This window comes from Calidris pugnax, unplaced genomic scaffold, assembly GCF_001431845.1.
Source record: "Calidris pugnax isolate Ruff unplaced genomic scaffold, ASM143184v1 scaffold19, whole genome shotgun sequence".
NCBI lineage: Eukaryota > Metazoa > Chordata > Aves > Charadriiformes > Scolopacidae > Calidris > Calidris pugnax.
The window spans coordinates 3,533,170-3,545,846 of NW_015090775.1; the positions used below are offsets into that span (position 1 = coordinate 3,533,170).

A 12,677-nucleotide genomic window follows, 5' to 3' on the forward strand; every position below is an offset into this window, starting at 1 on the left:
GAAAATTAATGTGAATAAATGTAGTGAGCTCTAAATACCATGGAAGACAATTTCAAGATCACGTAGGAAAAGTATCTAATAGGAGGTAGGTACTCCTAGTACAAAAAGAACAAAAGACAGAAATAAAGGATGATTTTTCCTTTAGGTTTCTTTTGTTCAAGACTGCAGAAAATGTCAGAAAGATGAATTTTCTAAGCCAACCAAACTGCTGAAGAGCTACATTCCACCTTTAGGGTCCTCATTCCTGAAAATGAGTGTATGAAGTATCCAAGACAATATTAGCCATTTAAGTGGGCCAAGTTTAATAACAGTTATTGTTATTTTAAAGATGGATTTATTTTTTTTTCTATCTTTCTTTTAGCCAGTCAGTCCTTGCCCCAGCACCCTAATTCTGGAGGTGCCACAAAGAACAGTGGTGAGACACACAGGCTATTCTCCCTTTTCTTTCTTCTGCTCACTCTCCAGTTTTTCTAACACATCCACACAAGCATGAAAGAAATGATACTCTCAAGAGTGAGTCCTACTTCAATTTTTCTTTAACTCTAAAACACTGACTATATTTAAGTGATTTCATCTTTCATCTACACAGTACCAATGTCCAGTGTCTGAGGCACAGGGGCAAAAATAACATACTAAAGTGTAATTCATTGCATGCAAAAAGTAATTGCCTATAAGCGTTTAGAGTTATCTTTATTTTCACTTTGTGTAGTACTATAAACAGCTACCCTTCAACTGGGACAATTATTTTTTCATTATCCTTTTAAATCTTAAAATTATTCTTCTGTATTCCCAGTTAGGATTCACAGCTCTCTCAGATTGTTACTGAAGTGGGAACAGAAAATTGGTGAGAAATAAATTCCGATTTATAAAGTACTATTCCCTTTCCTTCCATCCCTCTTCCTAAGGAGCACGAGACGACTCTCTGCCTCCTGCCACACACCCAGAGCCAGCAGCGTAGGGTCAAGTCTTGTAAAAATGGAAAATGGATGTCAGAGAGGGATCCCCTCTAGACTTTAAGGTTGGCTTAGACTCCACCCAGAGATAGAACAGTACAAACCTTCTTATTTAAAGTGTAATTTCAACATTGGCACATATTACTGATTTCAGAGATGTTTCCTGCATGGCCTTTTAAGTGGTTGAAAAGATTAAAGGTTCAAACGGTGAGTTAAAAAAACCCTTATAGTCACAATCAGTTCCTAAAGTCTTCTCACGAAATTTGAAAATAAAACCTGTCCTTTATGTGGAGTGACATTAAAAACATTAATTTCCACCTCACAGAGGGAACGTTATGATTACCAATATCTGAAATATGTTCACAATTTTCATCTATAACACACATCTAAGTATTACTATCAGAGTCAAACATACATACAGATGCATGCTGTATATTATTAATTTTAGAAAGAACAAGTTCCATACATACTGTCAGAGTCAAACATACATACAGATGTATGCTGTATAATATTAATTTTAGAAAGAACAAGTTCCATACAACTCCTTTCACATGGAGCTCTAAAACATTTCAGAATTATTAGAGATATCTTCCAGTAGTTTTAATTATTTTTTTCTCTAGAATGTATAGTTGAAACTGTGGCTTCTAAGCAAAGTTACCTTCAATTGAAAATATCATTACAAACCTGTAGCTCCTGAACGGTAGCAGATTTGTACAGTGATTTGAATCACCATCCAAATATCATGTCACCTAATGAATTTTCTGACAATAACTCATAGACTATCTAAATTAGAGAAGTGTTCAAACAACAAACCCCAAGGCAGATTTCAGTCCCTCTCAGATTAGGGAAGTAGATGTTATAGATGTTGTATGTAGGGAATACACTTAAGAAAAAAATACCAAAATGGTCCATTTCTGCAGCCACTTAAATTATTGTCTGGATTCAAAACATTGATGAGGTCAGACAGAGAAACAGAAAACACTGGGAAGAAGGAAATGCTATGAACACTGTCATTAACCTGCACATCATTAAATATCCTGGTGAAAAGAAGTCATATAAATACTGATGTCAGACAAACAGAAAACAATGGGAAGAAGAAAACGCTATGAACGCTGTCACTAACCTGTACATCATTCAATATCCTGGTGAAAAGAAGTCATATAAATAATAACTAATTTTTTTAGCCATTTCTTGGATAGACCTGTTAGCTTTCACAATGCCCAGTGTCCTTCTAAAGCAATGCACTTACAGCAGGCTGCTAGATCTTCATCGCTACCGTCAGAACAATCACAGGCTGATCCAGGCTCCATGGAGTGCCCAGCAGTGCAGGTGGATTCTTCTGTGGAGCAGAAACCTGCTGGCTCCGATGGTGTAGCATCCAAGAGCTGGATGCTATTCAAACATACAGAACTCGCTCTGCTTTCCAGTGTTCCTTTAAACATGAGCTGTTATAACAGTTAAAATATTTGCATTAACAGAGGAAAGAGAGAAATTGATTTTTATCTCCAGAAAACAGCAATGTCCTATGTGTAAAAAGCACTGGATAGCTTCCATTATCGAACTACGACAAATTTCAACATCAGAAGCTGAAATTTTGTATGACTATTTCATGATGAATTTTCTGAAAATTTTCAGCTTAAATGGTTTGACAAATTCCAAGAATGAAGTTAAGTAGAAGCTTATTTTAAAGAAAAATTAATCTCATGACCATTTGGTTAAAGAGTTGCAAAGCTTTTGTGATTTTAGAAGAATGACCAGAAATGTAACATCCTAAAGACTCTCTATCTCCTGCTCTGAAGTCTCTTCAGAACCGCGTTTTGCAGATGCTTAAGAGAAAAAAAATTCAGTTACACTCACAGGTGAATAAAATGGGTTAGGAATTGTCCTCGGACATGAATTGCAACAGCATGGCTTAACAACCACTATCTCTTTCACCACTTCAGAGAAGATGGCTGCATCCAGCCTATGCAGTCGGATGGTAACCCTGACTGATGGTAAACCTTAAAACTGTTCCAGGGATGTTTAATCCCTGGAGCAAATGCCTTTTTCACTCATACCTTTAATTCTTCTAGCTGTGTCGGTAGCTGTATATCCACTTTGACCCATTCCTTCTTAGTCATGATGTTGGTTTCCCATAAGACATGTTCCTCCTGTAAAATGTGGAATATAATGTTATAAAGCTGAATTTTGTTCTTCCATAAATTATCAAGGCCACTTTTTGTCCTCAATCTTTTCACATCCTAGCCAAAGGAGCACTATATACACAGTGGCTCCATGTGAGAGCTTCACATAGTCATGTGCAATCTTTGCACTCAACTCTATGAGAGGGTAGGGAAACAAGACATGTTTATTGGCTAGTAATATAATTATCAGGAGTTAGCTTGGTAGAATTAAAGTGAATTAATATGTAAATTAAGCCATGTTATTGCTGAATTTAACAATGTTCCCACGGTGCTCTCTTTTCTTTTTCATAAATAATTGCTTATATTATGTTGTATTATAATTAGATTTTGTTTTCTTAGAACTGAATTTGGGGTCTGTCAAAATTACCCAATTATCTGTGCTAAAAATTTTTTTATTTTATTTTAAAGTCTGTAAAGCAAGCAAGCAGGGTACTATCTAAGAAGTCCTTGTCATGTTCTGAGTTACCTCAATCCCTATTTTCACTCCGCTTCCTAAGGATAACAGTGAGAGTGCTAAATGTGGTAAGGCTCCTTTTATGCAAGCACTCCCAGCCCTTTTGATTCAATAATCTGACAAAACCAGCCCACACTCATTCTGCTTCTGGTCATGATCCTAACTGGAACATGCTGAGGCCAGTATGAAGAAAAGAAATGCAGCAATGTGAACTTCACATCTCTAAATAAAATCTTACCAAGAATCAGCTCCAAAATAGAGAAAACCCAGACAGACAGAAAAAAAATGCAGGAAAAAATATTATAGGCTATACATACAAACAGACTTTCCATTACAAGTATCAATAGTGAGACCCTTTTTAGGATACTGTGTAAAGGATATTATAGAATTAGAGGTAGTTGAGAAGAAGATGCGAAGCAGGAGAAAAGAAATGGAAACTCTCTTGTACGGAGAGAAATTGAAAGGATAAAATCAATTTACCTTACAGGAGATAAATAAAAGGGGATATGATAGGTATGTGAAATGTTATCAATACTATAGAAAGGACAGTTATCCTTTTTTTCCTGTCTTGCAATATAAAAAAGAGGAGGAAGATGCTGTCTACTGTTTGATAGACCACAAGGTCTGAGCCAGCAAAACAACATTGGTATGATTTCAGACAGATAGCCAATTATTTATGCTCTTTTCCTACCAAGGCTTCAACTCTTTTGACATATTATCAAAGCTGTAAGACTAAATCTCTATTGAATACATGTTCAAAGATCAGTTTTTTAAAAACTGCAGGACAGGGTCAAGCCAATACCCTAATTCCAAACACTAAATGACAGAAGAAATCAAATTTGGATAAGCCACATGGCATACTTGATTTCAGAAATAAAAATCAGTATAGGATATTTATCAACTTGTTCATGTGATAGATATTCAGCAAGAGTCTTTCAATGACAAGAACACTTCATTCTGCATAAAACTTCCTTCATTTTGCTAAATAATTCAGCTTCCAAAGTAAATCTATTAATGTTATTAGCCTACAATAGCCAAAAGACACAGAAAAGGAACCATACATGGCAGGTTAAAAACAGCCTGTGGTCAAATGTCTGCTTTTAGAAATACTTCAGTTAATGTATTCCCCCTCACGTACATATAAAAACCCTTCAAAAACATTTTTATACCTTGTGGGAACACTCTACATTTGCTGTTTATTTGATTGGATGCATCTGGACACTATAATTTTGTTCACATACAACTAACAGTTTAGATACCCATGACCATCTTTCTCTCAAAATTACTTGAATAAAAACAGCTCATAGCAGTGAACTTGAGTTTTCTGTGGATATGCCAGTATCCAGACATTCTAGTGCTGCTTTTTGCATTGAAAGCTGTAAATCACCTCAGATGCACCAACTTTTTAAACTAGCTATTCTTCCATGAAACAGGTATTACCCTCTGATTTTATACAGCTCTAATAAACCAATGATTTTATTTCTCTTCCTCACAATGTTTTCTCTGTAGCAGCCTTCCTGCTCATCAGACTTTTTCTACCTCTTCCATGTACAAATAGGTTAACTCCTCCAGCACATTCCTTGTATCTTTAGCCTTCTTTTAAAATGTTGAATGTATTGCTTTTTCAGTACTTTCACTCAAGATTTATTTCAGTGATGCAGGGGAGCAGTTGCTCAGAACACCTTCACTCTATTCCTCTTATTGCAATATATTACTACCTATAAACAATTTTTTGTAAAGCTAAAATGGCCAACAATTGTTTCTTTTTCCTGCAATGTTTTTTTTTTTTCAAGATAGCAGTACTCAGATTTGAAGGATGGAAGGGACAATCATTACTTTTTCCTATCAATTCCATTTATAAAATACAATTATTTTTTTTTTTTTTAATTTTTGTCATTTCTCTCCAGATACATTCACTGCTGTGCAGCTGCACTCATCATTTTGTCTTTGCTACCCTCATTTCAGAGACTAATTTGGATCAAATGCTTGTTTGTTCCCCCACAATGGTTAATGGATCACCTTTAACTTCTGCAGAGGAGTGTACTTGCATGGCTTCTGCAAGTGTTTCTACAAACTCACAGAAAATTTTAGTGCATTAGGCTACAAATATGCCTGCACACATGAACATCAAGTCGAAATCATCTTTTACTGTTTAGTGTCCATCTGTTTTGTAAGCCATACAAGATGTAAATATTAAGAAGATAAAGGAAGAAGTATAAGCCTGTTACTTAATGTGAGGAATGAGCAAGTGATTCATGGCAAATGATAGACTGAAGACAAAATTCTTTTTTTGGTTTCAGTTTTTCACTGAAAAGGTTTAAATTTATCAGAAAGTTAATAGACAGTTAATACTGTTAATATTTTATCTTAATAATACAGGTGAGATTCCCAAAAGTGAATGCAAACACAGACCGGAATAGAAGAACAATATTATGAATATATGTAAGTCAGAAGTACTGAAACTGGAAGGGAAATAGCAAGTTTTACTGTTGATGTGTTACTATCAACAATTAACTCTGAAAACCTGAGGAGAATGCACAGGAAACTAAAGAACTGGGAGAACAAATTTGACAACTCATAGAACACTGGAACAAATTACTAACAATCTTGTAAGTAGCTAGAGAATTATAAAGTGAGAAACCTACATTAGCTACACTTGATGAGGAGCAAGTCACATCATATTTTTTCAGCATAAACAGTAGAAAAAGTAGAAATTACTTTACTTTTTAAAGGCTTTCAACATCATGTCATCGGGCACTCTTGAGGAAAATTGTGGAGATTTGGTGCAGGCAGAGTTACTCTAAAATGGTGTACAAATAGGAGTATGACCTTATTTAAAAGAGGAGTTGTCAACAGTTTTCTATCAAATCAAAAAGAAACTGATAACAGAGTTCTCCATAGGTCTGGTTCCAGGGCCTGGCATAGTTGTAGTGCTGAATAACTGTTTGGATTGTGGAATAAAAAATAATTTTTTTTTAAAAATGTGAATAACACTAAATTGTGAGGAATTACAAGCACTCTGAAAGACATCGTTAGAATGTAAAATCATCTCAGTATACAAAAAAAAGTTTCAAACCAATAATACAAAGTTCAAAGACATGAATCACAGTTAGGAATAAAAAATTAAATGTTCCAATGCAGTATTACTGAATGAAGAGCAACATTGCTAAGCCAGCAACACAACAAGAAACGTTCTGCAGATTATCATGGACTGCAAGTTAAATGTAAGTCAAGAACAGGTTACTGTTAACAAAAAGAGTCCATTTCCTTTATCTTTGTAACCAAGAGCAATTTAAATTTTCTGTCTTCCAACTGATGACATAATGTCTATATTAGAAAATATGTTCACTCGTATTTGACCTCTCTGTGGAAAGGGCTAGGGATACTTTCCAAGATCTGTGGTGCTTGAATGAATATATGTAAGTCAGAAGTACTGAAACTGGAAGGGAAATAGCAAGTTTTACTGTTGATGTGTTACTATCAACAATTAACTCTGAAAACCTGAGGAGAATGCACAGGAAACTAAAGAACTGGGAGAACAAATTTGACAACTCATAGAACACTGGAACAAATTACTAACAATCTTGTAAGTAGCTAGAGAATTATAAAGTGAGAAACCTACATTAGCTACACTTGATGAGGAGCAAGTCACATCATATTTTTTCAGCATAAACAGTAGAAAAAGTAGAAATTACTTTACTTTTTAAAGGCTTTCAACATCATGTCATCGGGCACTCTTGAGGAAAATTGTGGAGATTTGGTGCAGGCAGAGTTACTCTAAAATGGTGTACAAATAGGAGTATGACCTTATTTAAAAGAGGAGTTGTCAACAGTTTTCTATCAAATCAAAAAGAAACTGATAACAGAGTTCTCCATAGGTCTGGTTCCAGGGCCTGGCATAATTGTAGTGCTGAATAACTGTTTGGATTGTGGAATAAAAAATAATTTTTTTTTAAAAATGTGAATAACACTAAATTGTGAGGAATTACAAGCACTCTGAAGGACATTGTTAGAATGTAAAATCATCTCAGTATACAAAAAAAAAGTTTCAAACCAATAATACAAAGTTCAAAGACATGAATCACAGTTAAGAACAAAAAATTAAATGTTCAAATGCGGTATTACTGAATGAAGAGCAACATTGCTAAGCCAGCAACACAACAGGAAACGTTCTGCAGATTATCATGGACTGCAAGTGAAATGTAAGTCAAGAACAGGTTACTGTTAACAAAAAGAGTCCATTTCCTTTATCTTTGTAACCAAGAGCAATTTAAATTCTCTGTCTTCCAACCGATGACATAATGTCTATATTAGAAAATATGTTCACTCGTATTTGACCTCTCTGTGGAAAGGGCTAGGGACACTTTCCAAGATCTGTGGTGCTTGTCCTCTAACAACTGTACTGAGGACTGTGCATTAAACATAATCCCATCTCCCTTTGCATCAGGCCTGTTGGTGCTGGCACATAGAGTTATTCAGAGATAAGAGATTCTGACCAACAAATGTATTAAAGGAGATGCCAGGAAACTTCATGGTAGTGGACTGTGAAATTGAGAGGTTATTTTGAATTCCAGCCTCCAGGACAGCATCTCCATTGCCTTTCAGGGTCAGAATCAGCACTTGGGTCTCATTTCTCTTTCTCTGTATTTGGTCAGTTTTGAAGATTTGTTTGTTTTCATAAACAAATTAATATCTCAGCAGCAAAATGTGTAAGAGCTACACCTCCATTTCAGTTTAAGAAGTCTTTAATATGAGTTTTGTTAATGTTAAATATGGGGTTTGGATTTGAAGCTACAATCAGAAGCTTGTGTTTCTAAAGGCTTTTCTGGCAAGTTTTCTCGTATGAGTAACTCATATCAGCTTTAAATAAGTCTATGTGCAATAAATACATTTCTGACTGAAGAAGAAATGCAATAACTATAACATCAAAGGCTAAGGGAAGCTGTGGAAACAGTAAACTGAACTGATGTAATAACTGCCAAAAACAGTCTTCTAATGCATATGTAAGGAACAGACTAACAATTAAGTAAATCTATGGCAACTCAAATGCCAGTTTTCTCATATTTTTAGCTCACACAATTTTCTCTATTTCCAGGCAAAGAAAGCTCTTAAATTGGATCTATTGATGTTATTGAGGTGAATGATAGAATACAGTATTCCTATTCTGTCTCGAGGCTGCCATAGGCATCATACCGGGGAAATTACTGGCAAGTGCTATGGCACAAATCTCCACACATTCTGACCAGAACACTGATTACGTTACAATTCCTTGATACATTAATGGGCAATAGAAAAATACAACTATTCCCTTTTATACATGAAAAATGAGCAAGAGCCTGGAGTTGTTTTCATGAGTACTTGAAAACATAATGGAAAAGAAATAAGGTGTTTCCATCACCTGTTCCTATATTTAGACCCCTTGATAGTGTTACACCTCAGGGCTTTTTCTTCTTTATCTTCTCTTTGTGAATGAAGTGGATCTGTCTTTTTAAATACTTGTATTGTTGGGTGAAACTAATTCAACTCCAACATCAAGATATGAGAGCCATTAACTTAATGAGACCAGCTCTACTGCTCTTGCTTTCATTAAGTAGCAGTACAATAGCATCAATATTAACTTATTCAACAAGATTTTAAAAAGGGAACATTCTAACAGCAGAAAGCCTTCACAGGGAAAGGGAGGTAAGAAAAATGGAAATAGTTATCATTGCCTCAACTGGCATTTGTGCTTCAATTTGACATGGCTATTTTATCTAATAATAGGCAGAAGAAAGGAAAATTACGGCTCTGAAACATGGGCAAAGCAAATCAGGTGGCCAGGAAAGAGCTTTCCAGACATTGAGCCAGCAACTTTCCCTTTTTCTCTGTCTCCACACAGAAAAGCATTAATTTTCCAGTTTACGGAATGGGAAGAAGGCTGGAAAAGCCATTACTATAGATTTTTTTTCCCATGAAATCCCCAAATTATTTAATTCTGTGAGTTTTGTCCTGTAAGTCTTATTGCAGAACATTCACCCATCAAATTAGTTTATAGCTGAGATGGCAAATACCCAGGTTTTACAATTGCATAGATGAGTAGAACAATACCAAGTTGCTGTTTTGCACAAACTAACTTAGGATGCAGGCAGACTTCCCTGTGCTTTGGTTGGTAACACCTCGGCTGCCTATCTGTACCCTCAGAAAATGAATGCATGTTTCTCCTTACCTGATTATTAAACAGTACCGCCTTGAGAACGCTGCTATCTGCCGTCCAGTAATGAAACTGGAAGTGGCAGTTCTTGCTGGAGCAACGACACACCGAATTGTTAAGATAAGCACTTCTGTATAATGCATTGACATTAGCTTCTAACCACTCAAAACGGCCTGGAAAAAAAGAAAAAAAAAGAAAAAAATTAACAGGTGCAACTTTTCACAAGACATATATTTTTTCTGAGTCTATGAAAATAAGGACTCTCTTCCTCTAATTAAACCATGGGACCATCCTCTCAACAATGGAATCTGATTGTCATGCTGATGATGTGACTTGCATGCCATCTAAGTGTTTCCTATTAAAAAGGTAGATATTTATCCTAATTTGACTCACAGAGAGACCTCACCTGGAGTATTGTGTGCAGGTCTGGAGCCCTCAATATAAGAAGGACATGGACCTGATGGAGCAGGTCCAGAGGAGGGCCACGAGGATGATCAGGGGGTTGGAGCACCTCTGCTACGAGGACAGGCTGAGGGAGCTGGGGTTGTTCAGCCTGGAGAAGAGGAGGCTCCGGGGAGACCTAATAGCGGCCTTCCAGTACCTGAGGGGGGCCTACAGGAAGGCTGGGGAGAGCCTGTTTAGAAAGGCCTGCAGTGACAGGACGAGGGGCAATGGCTTCAAGCTGGAGGGGAACAGATTTAGACTGGAGATGAGGAGAGGGTTCTTCACTGTGAGGGTGGTGGAGCACTGGAACAGGTTGCCCAGGGAGGTGGTTGAGGCCCCTTCCCTGGAGATATTCAAGGTGAAGCTTGACGAGGCCCTGGGCAACCTGGTCTAGTTGGGGGTGTCCCTGCTGACTGTGGGGGGGTCGGACTAGATGACCTTTGGAGGTCCCTTCCGGCCTGGGCAATTCTATGATTCTATGATAGCCCCAGCAACCAAGAATTACATCAGTTGACAGTATTTTGGAGTTGTTACTTTGCGCGTTAAAAGCTGTAAGCAGCCCCACATTCAGCCCAGCCTTCTTACATTTACAACCAGTCAATGCCTAATCACAAATTTAATTGAAAACTGGGCTTTCTTCCTTCTTCCACTAGGCAAAAACATTCCAGGAAATATGTTTTTTACAAGAACACTTATGTAAACTCTTCAAAATTAAAAATAACTTGGCGTGGGGGAGACAGAGGGGAGGAATGATGAGTGGGGGTGGAGGAGGAGGAGTATTCTGCCTTCCTGCTACAGGAGACAGTAGTATCTCCACCACGTAATCAAGGTCTTCACTTCTCAGCCAGAATTTCTGCACCAAAATGTTGGAAGCATATTGTCTTTCCATCTGAAGGAGAAAAGCAATTTCTGCTCTTCTTAACCTATTGCCCCTTATAAAAGCATTCCTACAGAGATCTAAGAGTATTCCATCACCTCAGCAGTGTCTTATATTTGTCAGAAATAAAAAGGCTAAATACTTTTTACCGAAGTTATCACGTCTTTTTCCTCCCTCCTGAGTCACTGAATATTTTGCTGCCTTCTGAACCAGCTATTAGAATAACAAACAAGGATTGATTAAAGGTCTTAAGTCCCCTGTATCTGTGTTTATGTCTCCAGACACAACTTATCTCAAATGCAGGTGTTACACAGTTCATTTCAAGCTGAAGGGATAAAGTGCCACTTCACAAGGAAAATGTTCAATTTTTATAAGGGACCACACTCTTTTCCTTTCGCTGCCAGTTTACTCTTTTCATTCCACAACATTTTACACTGAAACACATGGTTATAATTTCATTGGAATTAGGTTTATAATTTCATGACACAGTGACTAACCTTGAAATAAGGAAATATTATAAATTTAATCCATCGTTCTGTTTTAGAGACTAACAAAGCATCTCCACTTCTATGGCTACTTCATTGTGAACAAGAGAAATATGCATCAACATTAAAATTTACATTACCAGTTCTTCATCTAACTTCAGAGTTCTCTGACGCCGTTATAAAACCAACCAATTTGATTTTCTGAGCCAAACGATAATTAACATTCCTTTCATTCTTTCAGTTTAAATTTCTGAATCTTTAAGAACAGGGCAAAGTGGATCTGACATGATTTTTAGATAAGAAAGCAAGTGAACAGTACTAGATAAACAAAAGTTCTATGAAACATCCAGAATGATCCTGTGCCCAGAAGGGACACTGACCGTTCCTCAGGGAATATGTTTTATGCAAGTATTGTGAATGCTTCTGAGATAAATTGAGGCCTACTTTCAGAAATTAAGATTCCACATACTCCTAACCTGAAAATATTGGTTTTTTTATTATTTTCCTCTTCTCTATAGCCTCTAAAAGTAGAACCATGTCAGTTTAACTGAACAGGCAATAAACTGTTTCCATCTTCCAGGGATTTCTTTTTTTATTACTACCTGTAGCCAACAACTACTGAGTAGCTTTCTAAACATTAACAGTATTAGGAATGTTATTCTTTCATTTGTTACAAACTTTGCAGCTCTTCCCTAAGGTCTGAATTTCCCTCAGTTCAACACACTGCACAGCATGTCACTGTGTTTATGCTCTGACATTCTTTACCTCCTGTTCTCTTGAATTTCCCGGACACACTAGTTCTGAAGTGCCAAACTTCCCCATGTTTTTAGAAGTAGGGCAGGAATCCCAGAAAAGCCACTTCATTCCTGCCGATATGGTAGTAGGGTTATCAAGTTATTAACACGTGTGTGTTTTTGGCAAGAGATGCAGGGTTCATTGCCAGGATAAAAAGCGTAGACTTTAATATCTTTCCATAAAGCCTTTTACTTTCCCCATGTGTCTGCTTAATCAGGTTTTAGATTGACAGTCTTATTTCTTTCAGCTTTGAAGGAAAATGTTGTCTGTTGTAAGCAAAATCCTGGAGTGCTGTG

The 12,677-nt window shown here is 36.7% G+C and overlaps 1 protein-coding gene across 1 annotated transcript in view; it reads right to left on the reverse strand.

Annotated features, from left to right (window-relative positions):
* MALRD1 (MAM and LDL receptor class A domain containing 1) overlaps positions 1-12,677 on the reverse strand; it is a 279,653-nt gene that overhangs the window by 233,194 nt on the left and 33,782 nt on the right. Inside the window, exons 8-10 of the mRNA XM_014945933.1 lie at positions 9,796-9,942; positions 3,011-3,103; positions 2,203-2,398 (exon numbers count right to left, since the gene is read on the reverse strand). Of these exons, the coding sequence (XP_014801419.1) occupies positions 2,203-2,398; positions 3,011-3,103; positions 9,796-9,942 (436 nt within the window). The remainder of the gene's footprint in view (positions 1-2,202; positions 2,399-3,010; positions 3,104-9,795; positions 9,943-12,677) is intronic.